Raw genomic sequence first — 22,261 nt, forward strand, 5'->3', positions numbered from 1 at the left:
TTATCATTCAATAGCAAGAATAGCCCTATTAAAGCAAAAGATTTAGATTTAGCCCTTTCAGAATAAAAGCACCTTAATAAGTTTGAGTGGCTATTTACTGAACTCTAAAGTAGTCTCTATAACGATTGGCAAGTATTCAGAACCACAAATTTTCTAATCAATCTTGCCATTAAAGGTAATAAATTGTATTTGGTGCTTTTATTTTGAAAGGATTTAGAGGAAATGTGTGGGGGTAATAGCGTAACTGTCAATTAGTCTTTAAATAATCATAATTACCCATTCAAAGGCAAAAACAGTGCAGTTAAAGCTAATAATTGGCATTGGTGCTTTTATTTTGAAAGGATTTAGAGGAAGCATGTGTGGGTAATTACTAAACTGTTAATCTATCTTTAAAAAGTCATAATTATCCATCTTAAAGCAGAAATACTGCTATTAAAGCTAATTATTTGGCGTGGTGCTTTTATTTTGAAAGGATTTAGAGGAAGTGCGTGCTTAATCACTACACAATCCAATAGTGTGGTTGACTAATCAGTAACAAGCATGGAACTGCTCGGTACACTGAGCATCAGCAGTTTGACCTGTCAGTCAAATCTGCAGCTGCGCCGTCGCCATGGAGACAAAAGGCGGGAAAATCAGGCTCATTCTGCTCACCCTGTATAAACAGGCTTGTTCCAGCTAAACCATAATAGTTATCACAAAGATTATTTCATTTTTCGAGTCCCAAGGCTTCAATGAGCAAATGGTGTGAATTTTATGTTTGAGGACAAACGTTTGTAGCCACAGTCGCAATTTCAAAATATGTCTCCTCCTTGTTTTTCTCCAGACGTCTGCCAAAAATTATCATTAGAGTCTATGGGAGAATTTCAGGATCTCTCTGTGCTTTGAGGTCGATAGCGACTAAAGTATAAGTCTGAGGGTAAAGCCAGACACATCATTAGAAAGAAGACAAGTATGACTACGATTTAGTGAAATAATTACGTTGATAGAGTAAAAATTGTGGCTGTAGTGACGAGTTAGAGACAGAAGTTCTGTCTTAAAAAAGCGCACCTTCTCACTGTAGCTGTGACATCACGCACTCTAAATGACCCAATACACACTAATGGAAAAGCTGAAAATTTAACAAAAACCACACCATATTTAAACGCTCACTAGTCGAAAAGTATAGAAGATACGACAACGCTGATTTACGAGGAGAAAGTTGAGCGATGATGGACGCTTTTGAAGTTGAAATGACGTTTCTACGCCAAAGTATGACAATGATAGACGCTGATGAAAAGAGGGAAGTTGACAAAAAGTTTAACGATGATTCCCATAGACGACCATTATAAAAAAACGATGAAAAAAGTTGAATAACGTTAAAAGTTGAAAAGCTGAAAACATAAAAAGTAATAGCCCACATCTCCTAAAGATGACACACGTTTAGAAAGTTGAACGACGATTCTACGATGAAGCGTTAAAAAGTAGATAGCAATCAAAAAAAAGGCGGAATAAGTAGAAGAAGAATAATAACTAGAAAAAGTAATTTCTCGAGAAATTACGTGGGAGAGCTGATCTGCTGCCGCAACGATGACAAACGCTGATTAAGCTGCTGACGTCAAAAAGTTGACTACGGCAAAACGATGAAAACGATGAAAACGAGAAAACGTTGACAAAGATTAAAACGATGACAAAAGATGGCGATTAAAAAGATGATGATTAAAAAGATGACCAAGGTCATACTATGACAATATTAAAGAGATGACAATGATTCAAAAGTTGACCACGGTTAAAAGATGTCGAAGATTAAAAGGTTGACCAATGTGCATTGTTGACAATCATAAATAAGCTGACTGTCTTTTTGATTTGAAGAAAGTATTTGTAAATAATTACCTAACTGTGTAATATTTTAATAACTAGTAGAAATTTACCAGTCAGAAACAAAAATCTTGGCATTTAAGGTAATAAATTACATTGGTGCTTTTATTTTGAAAGGATTTAGAGGTTGTGTGTGGGCGATTACTAAACTATAAAATAGTCATTAGATAGTCATAATATTTCATTCAATAGCAAGAATAGCCCTATTAAAGCAAAAGATTTAGATTTAGCCCTTTCAGAATAAAAGCACCCTAATAAGTTTGAGTGGCTATTTACTGAACTCTAAAGTAGTCCCATTAACGATTGGTAAGTATTCAGAACCACAAATTTTTTTAATCAATCTTGCCATTAAAGGTAATAAATTGTAATTGGTGCTTTTATTTTGAAAGGATTTAGAGGAAATGTGTGGGGGTATAAGCGTAACTGTCAATTAGTCTTTAATTACCCATTCAAAGGCAAAAACAGTGCAGTTAAAGCTAATAATTGGCATTGGTGCTTTTATTTTGAAAGGATTTAGAGGAAGCATGTGTGGGTAATTAGTAAACTGTTAATCTATCTTTAAAAAGTCATAATTACCCATCTAAAAGCAGAAATACTGCTATTAAAGCTAATTATATGGCTTGGTGCTTTTATTTTGAAAGGATTTAGAGGAAGTGCGTGCTTAATCACTACACAATCCAATAGTGTGGTTGACTAATCAGTAACAAGCATGGAACTGCTCTGTACACTGAGCATCAGCAGTTTGACCTGTCAGTCAAATCTGCAGCTGCGCCGTCGCCATGGAGACAAAAGGCGGGAAAATCAGGCTCATTCTGCTCTGTAAAAAGCAGAGTTTCACCCTGTATAAACAGGCTTGTTCCAGCTAAACCATAATAGTTATCACAAGGATTATTTCATTTTTCGAGTCCCAAGGCTTCAATGAGCAAATGGTGTGAATTTTATGTTTGAGGACAAACGTTTGTAGCCACAGTCGCAATTTCAAAATATGTCTCCTCCTTGTTTTTCTCCAGACGTCTTGCAAAAATTATCATTAGAGTCTATGGGAGAATTTCAGGATCTCTCTGTGCTTTGAGGTCGATAGCGACTAAAGTATAAGTCTGAGGGTAAAGCCAGACACATCATTAGAAAGAAGACAAGTATGACTACGATTTAGTGAAATAATTACGTTCATAGAGTAAAAATTGTGGCTGTAGTGACGAGTTAGAGACAGAAGTTCTGTCTTAAAAAAGCGCACCTTCTCACTGTAGCTGTGACATCACGCACTCTAAATGACCCAATACACACTAATGGAAAAGCTGAAAATTTAACAAAAACCACACCATATTTAAACGCTCACTAGTCGAAAAGTATAGAAGATACGACAACGCTGATTTACGAGGAGAAAGTTGAGCGATGATGGACGCTTTTGAAGTTGAAATGACGTTTCTACGCCAAAGTATGACAATGATAGACGCTGATGAAAAGAGGGAAGTTGACAAAAAGTTTAACGATGATTCCCATAGACGACCATTATAAAAAAACTATGAAAAAAGTTGAATAACGTTAAAAGTTGAAAAGCTGAAAACATAAAAAGTAATAGCCCACATCTCCTAAAGATGACACACGTTTAGAAAGTTGAACGACGATTCTACGATGAAGCGTTAAAAAGTAGATAGCAATCAAAAAAAGGGCGGAATAAGTAGAAGAAGAATAACTAGAAAAAGCATTTCCATAAGAAAATGCACAGTGAATGCTTCCAAGCTGAAAATATTCCTGAAGAGTTGCTGAAAGTAACTGAAACATTTAAAATAGATGAAATAGCTCAATCATGTAAAGCATAGTTGAATGTATCTAAGGAGAAATAGGAATTGATTAAACAGTGCTGAATATTTGCAGAAGAAGCTGAAGTAGTTGAATTTCATATGGAGGAAACACAAAAAAGATTTGCTGAAATTAACAAACTGTTGAAAATCAATTAATAATTTGTTGAATTATAGCCAAATGTATCAAAATGGCTAAATATTGTAATTAAATAGTTTTGATTTCAAGAGCTTAATGAGTAGCTTAACGTTTTGGAAATATTTAATACGGCTTAAATTTGCTTCAGAACAAGTATTTGGATTTAAATTGATAAAAGTTAAAGCTTTGAAGGAAGTGTGTGCAGATAATTGCTGAACAGTAGAATAGTTTCATTAACTGGTTATAATTAACTAGTCAAATTCACAAATGTGATATTTAGGCTAAATAATTAGATTGGTGCTTTTATTTTGAAAGTAATTTGAGGAAGTGTGTGTCCTAAATTGGTAAACTGGGAAAAGCGCTCATTAAGTTGTCCTAAATAACAAAAAAGCAGTCAAAAGCATAAATTAAAAAGGTTTAGAGCTTAGTTAGTTGCACTAAAAGTTTAGTATTCTTATTTTGAAATGACTTACAGGAAGCTTGTGTGAGTAATTGTTAAATTGTTTCATTAACTAGTAATAATAAACCAGTAATAACTGGTATAGATTTATTGCTGATTTACAATTGACCATTCAAAAGCAGAAATTATTCTATCAAAGCAAAAAAATTGGTTTAATGCTTTTATTTTAAAATAATTCAGAGATGTATGTGTTTATAGCTAAACTTTAAAATAGTCTCATTACTTGTCACAATTACCCATACAAAAACAGAGTTTATGCTATTAAAACTAAAAATTTGGATTGGTACTTTTATTTTGAAAGGATATCGAGGACACCTGTGCAGGCAATTTCTAAACATTAAGATTGTCTTATCATCTAGTAACAATACACCAGCTGAACGCAGAAATATTGCCCTTTTTAGCTAAAGATCTGGAATGGGGCTTTTATTTTGAAAGGATTTGGAGAAACTGTGTGTGCAGTATTTTAGTCTAAATAAATAGTCATAATAGACCTGTTGGAAGCAGAAATATTGCTATCTTTAGTTAAAAATCAGGATTTGGGCTTTTATTTTGAAAGGATGTGGAGAAGCTGTGTGTGCTTAATAGCTAAACTGTAAAACAGTCACAATAACCAGTCACGATTACCCATTAAAAAGTATAAATAGTCCTATTAAAGCTAAAAATTTGGATTGGTGCTTTTATTTTAAAAGAATATGGAAAATGCCTGTGCAGGTATTTGCTAAACAGTATATTAGTCTAAATAACTAGTCATAATACACCTGTTGAAAGCAGAACTATTGTTATCTTTAGCTAAAGATCAGGATTGGGGCTTTTATTTTGAAAGGATGTAGAGGGGCTGTACGTGCTTAATAGCTAAACTGTAAAACAGTCACACTAACCAGTCATGATTACCCATTCAAAAGCACAAATAGTGCTATTAAAGCTAAAAATCTGGATTGGTGCTTTTATTTTGAAAGGATTTAGAGGTCGTGTGTGAGTAATTACTAAACTATAAAATAGTCATTAGACAGTCATAATATGTCATTCAATAGCAAAAATTGCCCTATTAAAGGAAAAAAATTTAGGTTAAGCCCTTTCAGAATAAAATCACCCTAATAAGTGTGAGTGGTTATTTGCTGAACTCTAAAGTGTCTCATTAACGATTGGTAAGTAATCAGAACCAGAAATGTTCTAATCAATCTTGCCATTAAAGGTAATAAATTGTAATTGGTGCTTTTATTTTGAAAGGATTTAGAGGAAACGTGTGGGGGTAATAGCATAACTGTCAATTAGTCTTTAAATAATCATAATTAACCATTCAAAGGCAAAAATGGTGCAGTTAAAGCTATTAATTGGCATTGGTGCTTTTATTTTGAAAGGATGTAGAGGAAGCATGTGTGGGTTATTACTAAACTGTTAATCTATCTTTAAATAGTCATAATTACCCATCTAAAAGCAGAAATATTGCTATTAAAGCTAAATATTTGGCTTGGTGCTTTTATTTTGAAAGGATTTAGAGGAAGTGTGTGCTTAATTACTACACAATCCAATAGTGTTGATGAGTAACCAGTAATAAGCATGGAACTGCTGTCTACACTGAGAATCAGGAGTTTGACCTGTCAGTGAAATCTGCAGCTGCGCCGTCGCCATGGAGACGAAAGGCGGGAAAATCAGGCTCACTCTGCTCTGTAAAAGCAGAGTTTCACCCTGTATAAACAGGCTTGTTCCAGCTAAACCATAATAGATATCACAAAAATTATTTCATTTTACGAGTCCCAAGTCTTCAATGAGCAAATGGTGTGAATTTTATGTTTGAGGACAAATGTTTGTAGCCGCAGTCGCAATTTCAAAATACTTCTCCTCTTGTTTTTCTCCCCAGACGTCTGCCGAAAATTATCATTAGAGTCTATGGGAGAATTTCGGGATCTCTCTGCGCTTTGAGGTTGATAGCGACTAAAGTATAGGTCTGAGAGTAAAGCCAGGCACATCATTAGAAAGAAGACAAGTATGACTACGATTTACTGAAATAATTACATTGATAGAGTGAAAATTGTGGCTGTAGTGACGAGTTAAAGACAGAAGTTCTATCTTAAAAAAACGTGCCCTTGCACTCTGGCTGTGACATCACGCACTCTAAATAACCCAATACACACTAATGGAAAAGATGAAAATTGACCAAAAACCACCCAATATTTAAACTGCTATAAATCAGAAACTATTAAAGATATTTTAATGATTTCTGGAAGATTAATAGTTGAATAGTTGAAGATTATTTTGTAGTTTAAATGGTGTCTGTAGCCTAAAGTATGCGGAAGTAGTTAAAGCTGAAAGTAGACAAAGCTGAAGAGAATTTGAAAAGTTGTTCCCATTCATTTCAATGGGAAAAAAAAGTTAAAAAAAAGCTTAATAACTTGAAAAATATGAAACATATGAATGAGAAAAGTAATAGCACACTTCTCCTTAAAAAGCTGAACATTTTGATATTGGAATCGTTTCTGTAGCTAAAAGTATGCGGGACTAGTTAGATGCAGAAAAACGGGGGGAAGAAAAATAATAATAATAATAATAAAGCTTAGAAAAACAATACAGTGAATGCTTTGCAGCATTCACTGTGATAATAACTAGAAAAAGTAATTTCTCGAGAAATTACGTGGGAGAGCTGATCTGCTGCCGCAACGATGACAAACGCTGATTAAGCTGCTGACGTCAAAAAAGTTGACTACGTCCAAAAGTTGACTACGGCAAAGCGATGAAAACGAGAAAACGTTGACAAAGAATAAAACGATGACAAAAGATGGCGATTAAAAAGATGATGATTAAAAAGATGACCAATGTAATACTAAGACAAGATTAAAATATGACAATGATTCAAAAGTTGACCAAGGTAAAAAATATATCAAAGATTAAAAAGTTGACCAGAGTGCATTGTTGACAATCATAAATAAGCTGACTAGCTTTTTAATTTGAAGAAAGTATTTGTAAATAATTACCTGTGTAATAGTTTAATAACTAGCAAAAATTTACCAGTCAGAAACAAAAATCTTGCCATTTAAGGTAATAAATTACATTGGTGCTTTTATTTTGAAAGGATTTAGAGGTTGTGTGTGGGCGATTACTAAACTATAAAATAGTCATTAGATAGTCATAATTTATCATTCAATAGCAAGAATAGCCCTATTAAAGCAAAAGATTTAGATTTAGCCCTTTCAGAATAAAAGCACCCTAATAAGTTTGAGTGGCTATTTACTGAACTCTAAAGTAGTCTCTATAACGATTGGCAAGTATTCAGAACCACAAATTTTCTAATCAATCTTGCCATTAAAGGTAATAAATTGTAATTGGTGCTTTTATTTTGAAAGGATTTAGAGGAAATGTGTGGGGGTAATAGCGTAACTGTCAATTAGTCTTTAAATAATCATAATTACCCATTCAAAGGCAAAAAACAGTGCAGTTAAAGCTAATAATTGGCATTGGTGCTTTTATTTTGAAAGGATGTAGAGGAAGCATGTGTGGTTAATTACTAAACTGTTAATCTATCTTTAAATAGTCATAATTACAGATCTAAAAGCAGAAATATTGCTATTAAAGCTAATTATTTGGCTTGGTGCTTTTATTTTGAAAGGATTTAGAGGAAGTGTGTGCTTAATTACTACACAATCCAATATTGTAGTTGAGTAATCAGTAATAAGCATGAAACTGCTGCCTACACAGAGCATCAGGAGTTTGACCTGTCAGTCAAATCTGCAGCTGCGCCGTCGCCATGGAGACGAAAGGCGGGAAAATCAGGCTCACTCTGCTCTGTAAAAGCAGAGTTTCACCCTGTATAAACAGGCTTGTTCCAGCTAAACCATGATAGTTATCACAAAAATTATTTCATTTTACGAGTCCCAAGGCTTCAATGAGCAAATGGTGTGAATTTTATGTTTGAGGACAAAGGTTTGTAGCCACAGTCGCAATTTCAAAATATGTCTCCTCCTTGTTTTTCTCCAGACGTCTGCCAAAAATTATCATTAGAGTCTATGGGAGAATTTCAGGATCTCTCTGTGCTTTGAGGTCGATAGCGACTAAAGTATAAGTCTGAGGGTAAAGCCAGACACATCATTAGAAAGAAGACAAGTATGACTACGATTTAGTGAAATAATTACGTTGATAGAGTAAAAATTGTGGCTGTAGTGACGAGTTAGAGACAGAAGTTCTGTCTTAAAAAAGCGCACATTCTCACTGTAGCTGTGACATCACGCACTCTAAATGACCCAATACACACTAATGGAAAAGCTGAAAATTTAACAAAAACCACACCATATTTAAACGCTCACTAGTCAAAAAGTATAGAAGATACGACAACGCTGATTTACGAGGAGAAAGTTGAGCGATGATGGACGCTTTTGAAGTTGAAATGACGTTTCTACGCCAAAGTATGACGATGATAGACGCTGATGAAAAGAGGGAAGTTGACAAAAAGTTTAACGATGATTCCCATAGACGACCATTATAAAAAAACGATGAAAAAAGTTGAATAACGTTAAAAGTTGAAAAGCTGAAAACATAAAAAGTAATAGCCCACATCTCCTAAAGATGACACACGTTTAGAAAGTTGAACGACGATTCTACGATGAAGCGTTAAAAAGTAGATAGCAATCAAAAAAAGGGCGGAATAAGTAGAAGAAAAATAATAATAAAGACCGAAGATAACAATAGTGTGAGAGCTGTTCAGCTCTCCCACTAATAAAGACCGAAGATAACAATAGTGTGAGAGCTGTTCAGCGCTAACTCCCCGAGCGCCGCTCATGTGGCAGCTCACTGCTCCCCCAAGGGGGATGGGGCAAATGCAGAGAATGAATTTCCCCTCTGTGGGACTATTAAGGGTTAATTTCTTTCTTATTTCCACTTAATTTAGAGACGTTTTTTCATCCAGACATATTTGTCAATTAAATGATTTCATGTATTGTTATGGTAATGTTTTTAGTGTTTTTTTAATACTTTTTTCAAATTTTGTAGTACTGTTGTAATACAGTAACACTTATTTATTTCATTTTATTTTGTACATTTTACTGGTTGGTTAGAGACACACAGTCATCCAGAGTTTATACAATGAGATTTGAAAGCATTGTCCATGCTTCTGTTTTGTAAATGAGTGAAATGTAAAGTACAGAACATTTACAAGTGGCATTGTTTGTGCAGTAATGACTTCCTCACCCTTTTGGTGAACAATGTTTGTTTATGATAGATGCTCTATTGTATCTTGCAACTATTAGGTGTTACGTATATATTAAGATTATCAAGTATTAAGTATTATATGATAATGTGTAATCATATATATGCATAACTGTATGTATATGAATGTATTTATGTATGGGTAAATGCACATGCCTTAACATTTGTATTATAATTTATTATTTAACCTTTAACAACATTACTGTTGTTATTTACTTAATAATGTGTTAATTGTTTACCAAAGGTGTGTTTCTATTTTATTTTAATTATTTTTGTGTGCTCATTTTGTTGTTTGGTATGTTGCTTGTTTTCAGCAGCTTGGTGGTACTTTCTCTAAACCCCCCCTCTCAAAAACACACACAAACACACGCACCGACACACGCACACCTCAACACACACACACACATACACACGCATACTGTACATGGACACACACACACACACACACACACACACACACACACACACACACACACACACACACACAAACAATTTATCTTAAGTGCTTACCATTTCATTTTTTATTGTTTCAATACGCAAAATAGAAAGGAAACAAATGAAATCTGAGGAAAATAAAGAGTTTTGACTCAGTTCAGCCGTATAAAAGAATCATGGTGATTACTGGGGTGAGATTTCAGCTGGTATGTGAACGACACACACACACACACACACACACACACACACACACGCTACTAATTATTGAATGTTGTGGTGATATTTTAAATGTACAGATAAATTGTCTGTGAGCAACTCAATGTGTGCATGTACATTACTGTACAGGTAATTCTGAATGTAGATATTTCAATATTTAGATTTTGCACTGGCATTAAATAAACATTTTCATTTGTAAAATTTTATTGTTTTTTTGTAGAAATTTAAAAAACGACATGTTGGACAGTTAGCATAAGTTAGGAAGATGATACTGCGACACCTGTCGTGTGACCTGTTTCTTTCTTGACTATTCTGCTGAATTGCGATCATCTTTTTATTCTTTGTCAACATGTTGTCGATTTCATCACTTTGTCGTAGTTTTGTCGTTTTCAACGTTTTCATGGTTATAATCTTCAAATTTTTTATCGCTGTCATCGTTTTAATCTTTGTCAACGTTTTGTCATTTTCATCGTTTTGCCGTAGTCAACTTTTTGACGTCAGCAGCTTAATCAGCGTTTGGCATTGTTGCGGCAGCAGATCAACTCTCCCACGTAATTTCTCAAGAAATTACTTTTTCTAGTTGAAAATGATATTTTGTCTTCTCTTAAAAAATGTTGGCTGTGTGTCATACAAAGAAGAAATACAACAAGCACAAGAAGTTTGACCATTGCAGTCAGGCAGAAGTAACTAAAGATTTGTATAAAATTTGTACTTACCAGACTTTTATTGCAAAATCTCAACATTGTACTTGTATAAGTTATTAAAAAAATAGAAATGCTGGTATATAGAAAGACTCCCTACATTCAAACCATTGTAAAGGGAGAAAATTCTGTGTGTGAGTAACTGCCAAACTGAAGAATGTTCTTAAGTAAATATGTTTTTACCTGTGTTTGTCTGGCCAACTGTTTGTTTACTTATCCTGAACAAACAGACAGTATGATGCATTTCAGACAGACTGGATAAACTGATGAGGAGGGTTGGCTTTGTTCTGGGGGTGGAGCTGGACCTTCTACATGCTGTAGCTGAGAGGAGGATGCTGGTCAAACTCCTCTCTATCCTAGACAACACCTCCCACCCCCCACACTCTGGACAGAGGAGCACCTTCAGCCAGAGGCTGATCAGTATTAAGTGCTCCACAGAACACCACCGGAGATCCTTCCTGACGGTGCCATTAGGCTGTACACATCCTCCTCTCTGTAAGAGTTGATCTTCATCTGTGCAATAACATGTACAATAAAACTTTAGCTAGGTATTACATGTAATTAGACGATAGTAATTGAACTTGATGTGTGTGTTAGCATTCTTATTATTAATCTCCCTATCTTCTTGTGTGTACCTCCAACTGTGACAGCGTTGGAGCAAAGTGTGCAAAATAATTTCCCTCTTGGATTAATAAAGTTTTTTGAATCTTGATTTAGCTTTCAACCCTTTATCTGTAGTACTTTTGATTCTTTTCAATGTTTATGAACTAGTGTTTAAAAAACATATACAAATAATCATAAACAATGGCCAATTAAGCTATGACAGTTGTCACTGATAATTGTTAGTAATTGTTAGCTAATAACCAAAATTTAGAAAACCTACTGTTGATATTTGATACCTCTTCTCAGGTGGCATAATATCAGTTAATAATTGTTATAATACTGCTGTTGTTCTGAAGTCAGAGAGCATACGTAATTAAAAAGAATCTCTTGAAATTGTTACTTTTTATTTCATTTTATGTAATAATTCTTACCATGAATTTCTTGCCAATTTACACCATAATGATGTGTGCAGCACACTAACTGATTATAATAATTATTTTAAAACTCACACAAACACACAACTCCATTCTGTGATTTCTTCTTTAGAATAAAAGTCTTATTTTCAATACTAAAAATCATCAAATACTACAGTTAAAGCTAATTAAAATCATCATATGTTTCTGGAGTACTGTAATAGCCCTTTTGCTTAACAGTCTAGTGTTTTTAATTTAATTATTTAAATATCTTCAACATTAGGCAAAGTATCCCCATAGGTATGCATTTACAGCCAGCAGGAGCAGGGCATTGACATTGCAGACTCTTCTCCAACGTGGCTTCTCATGCAAGGAGTTGAGTTCATTGTCCTCATTTGGTCGAGGTGCAGAGGTAATGGTTGAACCAGTCAGACCACAAAGCCGGAGAAAAAATCTTTTCCACCAAGAATCTGGCAACTGATCAGAGCCAGGGTCCATATCACTTTCTACCTGGACTGTTGGTGAGTGAATTGTGATGTCCATCCGAGGCTCCTGGCTATATCTAGACCACCAGGTTAGCCTGTATAGCTAAACAAAAGAGGGGATCAAAAACGTATGTCAGTGTTTCTGCTTAACACAGCTTTAGTTTTAAATCATAAAAATGAAAAAAAAAAAGCCTGAGCAGTGTGCTGCTACATAAAACTGTACAAACATTTATCAAATATTAAGGAATGCACATTTGAGAAATTAAATATAGGAAAAGCTGAGATGTTGTAATACATACATACATACATACATACATGCATGCATACATAATGCATACAGGGTAGGCTTAATCTTTACTGTCCAGTTTTTCATCCCCATAATATGGCATTAAAAATTTTATTTTTAATTTTTAAATTTAGTTTAGCTTCTTACATTTTCCTTAGGTATCTGAGCGGTGGCCAAGCTGATCATAACAATGATAAGGCATGTAAATGCCAGCAGGATGAGGGCAAAATACAGGTAGTGAACACCAGTCAGGATTGCAGGCCTAACATCAGGCTGACCACAGGATGGAGCTGTATAGGAGAACTCCAGGATCATGCGGATCATCCCCACAAGCAGTCCAGTCATCAGACCCCAGAAAGCACCCTGAGAAATATTGACACACACACAGAAAATTTGCACATTAATTTAATTTTAGCAGTATTTTCTTTTCACGTACTTTTAGGCACTTGTTTTGAGCCTGCCAGTATGCATGTAGATTTAGGTGGTGGAGTAATGCTTTTTGTTTAAATGCATCCTGTTTGCTACCATGACTCGATACAGCCCCAGTTTGACCAGCACTTGTGATATTATGGTCACTCGCACAAGCCATTGTTGTTCCCTACTATGAATAATTGTTTGCATGCACATCGAACCTCAATTGCAACAGAATTAATACGAAATTGCTGTTTTTTTATTCCAACCTCATTATAAGCGTGTTCACTGGTCTTGTATTGTATATCTCAATGGACTCCTATATAGTTTACAAGCCTGGATGTATGTCATAGCAAGTCTGCTGTTACCCTGAAAACTATTGAAGATGGACCTGCGACTGCATTAAGAGTGTTGCACGAGCAATCTGTGCAAGTGTAATTTAAATAGCCTTGGGCCATTCATCAACCCAAAGGCTTTGATCACATATTCATAATGGCCAACCAACATGTTAAAAGTGATTTTTGCACTTATTCCCCGTCCCTGATGCGAACCAGATGAGATACATTTCTCAAATCTATCTTAGTGAAAACGTTACAGCACTGACAACATTTAATGTTAAAAAAATAAAACCAAATTTGTCTTCTGCAGCAGAAGTAGTTTGTTTAAGTTCATTGTTTGCATCTAAGTAATAACAAGTAGTGATACTGTAATGAAAAAGCAAGTAACAAATTATAACAATAGTGCATTTACTGAGAGGAGGCATTAAATATAGTTATACAAATGATTTGAAACAAAATAGGGATTGGAAGTTAGACCTGCAGAACTCAAGACAGCTGCTATTGCTGCCCAACCAAATGACTTCAAAGGAGTTAGAAAATGGCCTGCAGTTCACGATGAAAGGGGGAAAAGAAAGCTAGATCGAAGACAGCACTTGGCTGGCTGATTCAGACAATGTCACAAAGTGACGCTCAGTAGAACGCCCCAAAGTGGCCTCTTACCTGAGGCCACTTTGGGGCGTTCTACTGATGGAGGTAATATGCTCCTCAGTTTTAACTGGATTAGTCATATACACCCATGCAGGACTTTGGAGAATGCCTCCTTGGGGTGCCTGTGGATACCACCAGGGGTCCAGAAGACAGAGCCATCAAAAAGAAGGCTCTGTCTTCTGGACCCCTGGTGGTCTTACAAGTTCCCCATACCTAAGCACATACATGTACATTTAGGGCCTGGGGGTGGGCTCTCTTACTGGGGCTGGGAGGTGGAGGCCATCTGTGGCCACCCACCACCTATATAATAATTGGTATTATAGATACTGAGTGGAGATATGATGTAGACATTTTCTAATAAAAAAGCTGACAAAAGAGTTGTCTTTTTTACAATTTATTGTAATAACAGAGAAAAATAAAATATATGAGGAAAAGAAAATCAAAAGCCAGCTAGGACGATCAGAACATACACCACAATATAAGATAAGAAAACCTTTAATACTCCCACAGTGGTGGAGAAATTGCTTCACACAACACAAAATTACAGAGCAGAAAATACAGTGACAGAATAAAAGACAGTTAAAGACAGTTCGTGTTGACACAGTACAACGCAGTACAGTACAGCAGCAGAGTGAGTATGAGGTCATTGGAAGGGTTATTGCTCAGTGTTTAAATGTTAATCTTGTACCAGTTTGCACAAATGTTGCACAGAAAAGTTGTTGCACATTGTGTAAATATAGAATAGATATATATTAATGTACAGCGTTTGCACAAATATTGTACATACGAGATTACTACGTAACCATTGATGCAGTGGGTGAGTGAATGTACTGTAGTGGGAGGTAATTAGCAGTTCTGATTGTATAGTCTTATAGCAGCAGGTAGGAAAGATCTGCAATATATAATTGAACTTTATTGATCCCACATTGGGGAAATTAATATATATATTAATATATATCAATATTCATTTTGACCCATCCCCTCTTGGGGGAGCAGTGAGCTGCAACATGAGCCGCGCTCAGGGAGCTAGTGTGAAGTGTTTTCTTAAGCCATTGTCTCTCCTTCACACAGCAAGAGTGTATTAGTCTGTTACTGAAGCTGCTCTCCAGAGCAGACACTGATTCCACCAGTGGAGTGAGAGTTCAGGTCCAGGATGGATTTGAATTTAGCCAGCACCCTTCTCTCACCCACCTTCTGCACTGTGTCCAGGGTGCAGCCCAGGACAGTGCTGGACTTTTTGATGAGCCTGTCCAGTCTCTTCCTTTCCCTCACTGTGATGCTGCTGCTCCAGCAGACCACACTGTACAGAATGGTTGATGCCACCAGAGTCATAGAAGGTCTTCAGGTGTTGCCCCCTCATTCCAAAAGACAGCAGTCTCCTCAGCAGGTGGAGTCTGCTCTGACCCGTCCTGTCCAGTGCCTCCGTGTTATGAATCCAGTCTAGTTTATTGTTCAGATGGACACCCAGGTACCTGTAAGAGTCCACTCTCTCAATGTCCCTCCCCTGGATGTGCATCAGTGGAATGACACCAGACTGCCGTCAAACAAAGACAAAAATATTTGCATGTAGCGCCACCTGTGTTAGCACCTGCATGGCTCTACTGCTACGATACTTTATGAAACACAAATAAACTATGGCTGAAAAGCTTAGATTCTAATAAATCTAATGATATGCACCAATGCATGCTAGCTGAGTCAGGATGAAGTCTTTCGTGCAGGGCACAGTGGGTTCACAGTACGTTAGTTGTCCCACTAGAGGTGAGAAGACACTGGACCGGATGTACGCTAATGTTAAACAGGTCTACTGCCTTCCCCCGTCTAGGAAAGTCTGATCACAACTTAGTTCATTTGCTGCCATAATACACACCTCTGGTCCAAAGGCAATGTGCCACCATTAATACTGATAAAATGTGGACAGATGGGGACCATGTTGCTCTGCAGTGCTGGTTTGAAGACACCGACTGGAAGGCTCTATGTCAACCTCATAGGGAAGAGATTGATGGACTAACAGACTATCACAGATCATTATTATGATTATGCTAATAACTTTTCACTGCATTACCTAACAATAAGTAATGGGTCACTTGTGACATCAAAGCCATCCTTGTCAGGAATCAGGGTGAAGGACCCAAATGTACAGCACAATACGCAGATCAGATAAGGTTGTGGTGATTTAATACAGGCAACGGTACAGACAGGGGTCAGGCAAAGGCGGTCAGATCCCAGGCAAGGTTCAATAACAAAGCACAGACCAAAACAGTACCCACAGGGAACAGGCAAGGCAAGGTCAAAAACACGATCAGAACTTATACACGGCAGGACTTACTTTAACTGAATGTTGGAATGTAGACACACGAACACGAGCTGACCATCTGGCAGAGAATGCGAGGAGAACTGAGGCTAAAATACCGGGTTGATTACAGATTGACTGCAGCTGATGGGTCATGTGGCAGAATCATTAAAACCAGAACTAACTCAGACAAGGACAAAACAGAAAATACCAAAATAACACAAGAAATGGAGAAAAAGGCCAGAGTCATGACAGTCCTAAATGAAAAGAAGAAAGCATTCAGGTCGAGGGACAGGGAGGCATCCAGAGAGTGCTGTCAGTCAAGATCAGGCAGGGGAAGGAGCCTTAAAGGGGGAAACTGGAACATAGACTTTAAAACAATAACACCAGGGAACTGTGGAGAGGTATGAGGACCATCACTGGGATGGATCCAAGTTGGGCGTCTCAATTCCCTGCTGCTCACAACAGCCCCCCCATCACATCTCCCCATGAATCAGCCACCCCCACCTCACACACAATCACAGCGGATCAGGTGAGAGGGGAGCTGAACAAGATTCTTCCCATAAAGGCTGCAGGACCTGATGGAACCAGCCCTAAGGTGCTGAAAGTATTTGCCCCCCAGCTATGTGGTGTCCTCCAACAGATCTTTAACCTGAGCCTGCATCTGAAGAAAGTTCCTCTTGGGTGGAAAAAGTTATGTATTGGGCCAGAGTCATCTATGACTACAGACCTGTGGCTCTGACCTCACACATCATGAAGGCTTTTGGGAGGTGGATCCTGAAGTCCCTTCATTCTCTGGTCAAACCCTCAGTCGACTCTCTCCAGTTTGCATATCAAGCCCAACTAGGAGTGGATGATGCCATCATACAGAGGCAGCCGGTAAAAGTGTCTACCTCCACCGTGTTTGGGTTTCAAATCTGCCGCGTCAGTGCCGGGTTTGCACTGCGGGAAGAGTGTGTTACGTCCTTCTGGCCTGTAGGTGGCGATTGACTCCCACTTTTGCTCCTAAAACACCGTATTTGCTTACGTCATATAGCCTCTTGTAGTACAACCAATGATCAGGTCTTGGGTGGCCTAGTGGTTAACGTGCATGGCTACAACGTTTTTTTTTTTTTGTCCGGGGTTCGAGTCTGAGTGGAAGCAGTTTTTTTATTTTAATTATTGGAAAAACAGCGTCTCATCATCATCATGTGATCACGAGATGACAACGTTGTATTACTTAGTGCATGGATCGCCAAGACCATGAACCGCTGGTCGCGTTATAGTATGAAGTTATGAACGTAAGTAAATTATGGCAAATTATGGCAGTTTAAAACCGAAAATAAGAAGCTGAACGGTGCGCCCTCCCGCGTGCAGCGTTCGATTTATGGCAGACAAGCTACTGTAACCCTGATTTCTCGCTGTTGGTACGGGCAATTTTCTTTACGTGGAATGCTTCTTTAATGCACCACGCGGCAAGACAGTACAGCACATGTACACTTTTTTCTTTACGCCGCTCTCACCCAACGCGCGTCACCTTTTTCCTGTCCCCCGTCAACAAGGGCAGGTAGGAACTAATGTTGATGACAAATAAAATCACAGTAGCTGAAATGTCACGTTTCCCAAACATAAAATAAAAAAAATAAAAAGGAATACTAACTAAGGTTACACTACTACAATTTAAAAAAGTGAATAAGGATGATCTAGACCAGAGGTCTGCCACCCGGTAACACCCACGTTTTCAATGAAAAAAACAAACACTGGGAGCCGCGGAGGGCGGCAATATTATATTATTTGAGAACATTCAACATTTGTTTTTTAATCCAAAGAAGACATAAAAGTCGGGGCTCAGAGATCTAACCAATGATAAAACATTGTCAAGGCATCGACAAGGACACCTAACTCGCTTTTCCCTGCTTCAAACAGCTGTTTTAACTGAGAGCAACCCGTGCGGCATCACTGGTCAATCTGTAAACGTATTAATTTGTTTTTGTAAATAAAAATAATGTTTGCCCTGTTCAAACCTGCATGGGGAATAAAAAAGATTCTGATTCTGAAAGCGGCTGAGCAACTTCGTAGGAACACATTTCATATGGTAGAGGTGAAAGGGACACTAACAACTCAACGCAGCTGAGGCTGTAGCAGCAGAGAAACGCAGATCTGTGTCCTGCATGTTGATGAGCGTTTCCCCTTCCCCCAGTGTCCCTGCTCTGGGACGTGGATGGCCCCGCCCACTTCCATTCAACAGACGGACATGAAAGAGGGAATAACGAAATAAACAGCTGGTTAACTTTGTAGGAACACGGCTGTAGCTCTGAAATGACTTTATGTGGTACAGGTGAAAGGAGTAATAACGAAATAAACAGCTGGTTAACTTCGTAGGAACACCTTGTAGTAGGAACTGGTATATTTAGGAAACCCAGTAGTCCTAGTGTTAAGGTGTGTGAACTGGGGAGGAGACGGCAGCAGCGACTGAAGAGCGACTGAATAGAGTTGATGTCTTCCCCGCTGACAGGCGCATTAATTTGATAATGCACGTACCTTGGCTGACAGTTCAGTTGAAAACCACACTGAATCTTTACAAACCGTCCCTGAATAACATGAACTATGAACTGCAGTTTCTTCCTTGATTATCCATGATTATTATGAAAGAAGCGCAAATCTTCGCCAGTCCAAATTGTGCAATTAATACGGTGTTTACAATAAAGGTAATAAATAAAAATAATAGTATTTTCATTTTAAAATGCACTGCATATTTTAAACGAATGTCGAAGTGCTACAAATAAATTAGACCAGAAAGCTATGATAAATACATACGTGTCAGGGTTCGTTCGGATGAGGACCCACATGCACAGCACTATACAAGGTTTTCTGGTGTTAAGGAGTGTAGTTTATTCCAATACGCGGAGTAAAGTCCAGGCAGGGTCATACACAGGCGATCAAACAGGTTAAATGGGATCAGGCAGAGGCGTAGTCAGGAGCAGGCACAGATCATATCCGAGAGGTGAGTACAATACCATACATCAGGCGTTGAATCGTGGTCGGGCAGGCAAGGTCGGTAACAGGCGGGTACAACACCAAGGCAGACAGAACAGGCAGGGATTAGGCAGGCTCAGAATCAGCAGTCCAGAAACAAGATACGTAAAACACGGCCGGACAGAATCAAAGAAACTGGGAACTATGACGGGTACACACAAACGACGATCTGGCGGAGAACTAAGGACACAGGTGGTGGTTAAATACAAAGTGGCTTGATTATTGATAACGTGCAGGTGCGGATAACGACCAGGTGAAGCAGGGACAGCTGTGACAAGACAAAAACCGGAAGTAAAGCTCGAGCAGAAACAGAAACCAGGAGACTACCAAAATAAAACAGGAAACAACTAGACACAAAACCCAGATCGTGACAGTAGCCCCCTCCCAAGGGCGGATTCCAGACGACCAAAAGAAAAAAAACAACAAACCCGAGCAGGGCGGGCGGAGGGAGGACCGGCGGAGGGACAGAACCAAAAACAACCCGCACGAAACAGGGCGGGTGGAGGGCGGACTGGGGGAGGGCAAAACGGGAACCCCCATCAAACAAAATTCGCGCCCGAACTCGACAGACCAGAGGTCCTACCGGAAAAAACAAAACAAGAACGGGTCTCATAATCAGTAAACCAACATAAATGTCCACAAGACAAGAGCAAAGTCCACAACCAGGAAAACACAGAGTCCAGGGAGTCCCTCACGGAGGGTGGGGTCGCGGCGAGATCCTGCTTCACCGCCGCTGAGACAGGGTGGCACGCCTAGTGCCCTTGAGCTGGGCCAGCGTCCACGGGGACCACCCCGAACGGTGATGCCCTCCAGGTGGACGCTGATCCAGGAGGCTGAGGAGTCGAGGCGGACGACGCCGCAGGAGGCAGCGCCATCCAAGCAGCAGGATGCGCCGAGGGCCACTAGTCCGGCAGCAGAGACAGGGACGAGGCAGGAACCAGAGACGAAGACAGACGTGGGGACGAGGCAGGAACCAGAGGCGAAGACAGACGTGGAGACGGGGCAGGAACCAGAGGCGAAGACAGACGTGGAGACGAGGCAGGAACCAAAGGCGAAGACAGACGTGGAGACGAGGCAGGAACCAGAGCCGGGCCGCCAGGAACCGATGCAGGTGCGGCCGGAGCCGGGCCGCCAGGAACCGATGCAGGTGCGGCCGGAGCCGGGCCGCCAGGAACCGATGCAGGTGCGGCCGGAACCGGGCCGCCAGGAACCGCAGCGGGAGCTGCGACGGGAACGACCCCCTCCTGGGGGTCGGCAGGAACTACGACGGGAACGACCCCCTCCTGGGGGTGGGCAGGGACTACGACGGGAACGACCCCCTCCTGGGGGTCGGCAGGAACTACGGCGGGAACGACCCCCTCCTGGAGGTCGGCAGGAACTACGACTGGCGCGACCCCCTCCTGGAGGTCGGCAGGAACTACGACTGGCGCGACCCCCTCCTGGAGGTCGGCAGGAACGACGGTGGGAACGACCCCCTCCTGGAGGTCGGCAGGAACTACGACTGGCGCGACCCCCTCCTGGAGGTCCGCAGGGACTGCAGCTGGCGCGACCTCCTCCTGGAGGTCCGCAGGGACTGCAGCTGGCGCGACCCCCTCCTGGAGGTCCGCAGGGACTGCAGCAGGAACTGCAGCAGGAACTGCAGCAGGGACTGCAGCCGGCGCGACCTCCTCCTGGAGGTCCGCAGGGACTGCAGCAGGAACTGCAGCAGGGACTGCAGCCGGCGCGACCTCCTCCTGGAGGTCCGCAGGGACTGCAGCAGGAACTGCAGCAGGGACTGCAGCCGACGCCGCCTCCTCCTGGAGGTCGGCGGGGGCTGTGGCTCCGAGGGTGACAGGGACACGAACGGCATCTTTGCGGGAGCCGACAGGAACGGGAACAGGGACAGGAACGGCCGCAACCTGGCCGACAGGAACGGCAGCAACATGACCGACAGGAACAGGGACTGGAACGGCCGCAACATGGCCGACAGGAACAGGGACTGGAACGGCCGCAACATGGCCGACAGGAACAGGGACTGGAACGGCCGCAATATGGCCGACAGGAACAGGGACTGGAACTGGGACGGCCGCAACCTGGCCGACAGGGACTGGGACAGGAACTGGGACGGCCGCAACATGGCCGACAGGAACGGGGACTGGAACTGGGACGGCCGCAACCTGGCCGACAGGGACTGGGACAGGAACTGGGACGGCCGCAACCTGGCCGACAGGGACTGGGACAGGAACTGGAACGGCCTCAACATGGCCGACAGGGGCTGGAACGGCCTCAACATGGCCGACAGGGGCTGGAACGACCTCTACTTGGCCGACAGGGACTGGAACGACCTCAACTTGGCCGACAGGAACAGGAAAGGCCTCAACTTGGCCGACAGGAACAGGAACGGCCTCAACTTGGCCGACAGGAACAGGAACGGCCTCAACTTGGCCGACAGGAACAGGAACGGCCTCAACTTGGCCGACAGGAACAGGAACGGCCTCAACTTGGCCGACAGGAACAGGAACGGCCTCAACTTGGCCGACAGGAACAGAAGCGGCGTCCTCACTAGAGCCGGCGGCGCTGCTCTCAGGCTCCTCACAGGAGCCGGCGGCGCTGCCCTCAGGCTCCTCACAGGAGCCGGCGGCGCTGCCCTCAGGCTCCTCACAGGAGCCGGCAGGAACTGAAACGGCGTCTCCTCTGGAGCTGGCATGGCTGCTTGCTGCTGCCGAGCTCGACGGAGCAGACGTCGGGCCTGATCGGGTGTGCATAGCACTTGTTCTACAGGTGATGACCTCTGGCTGGGACAAGACCTGCGCGGGACTGGGCTGGACCGGGACAGGACTCGACTGTACTGGGACAGGACTCGACTGAACTGGGGTCTGGACGGGGCTCGACTGGGCTGGACTCGACTGGACTGGGCTCGACTGGACTGGGCTCGACTGGACTGGGCTCGACTGGACTGGGATCTGGACGGGGCTCGACTGGACTGGGCTCGACTG

At 40.9% G+C, this 22,261-nt stretch overlaps 1 protein-coding gene across 1 annotated transcript in view; it reads right to left on the reverse strand.

Annotated features, from left to right (window-relative positions):
* Window positions 1–11,795: 11,795 nt before the first annotated feature.
* slc5a9 (solute carrier family 5 member 9) overlaps window positions 11,796–22,261 on the reverse strand; it is a 185,704-nt gene continuing 175,238 nt past the window's right edge. Inside the window, exons 13-14 of the mRNA XM_029148717.3 lie at window positions 12,732–12,947; window positions 11,796–12,401 (exon numbers count right to left, since the gene is read on the reverse strand). Of these exons, the coding sequence (XP_029004550.1) occupies window positions 12,093–12,401; window positions 12,732–12,947 (525 nt within the window). The 3' untranslated portion in view covers window positions 11,796–12,092. The remainder of the gene's footprint in view (window positions 12,402–12,731; window positions 12,948–22,261) is intronic.

The sequence above is a fragment of the Betta splendens genome, chromosome 4, assembly GCF_900634795.4.
Source record: "Betta splendens chromosome 4, fBetSpl5.4, whole genome shotgun sequence".
NCBI lineage: Eukaryota > Metazoa > Chordata > Actinopteri > Anabantiformes > Osphronemidae > Betta > Betta splendens.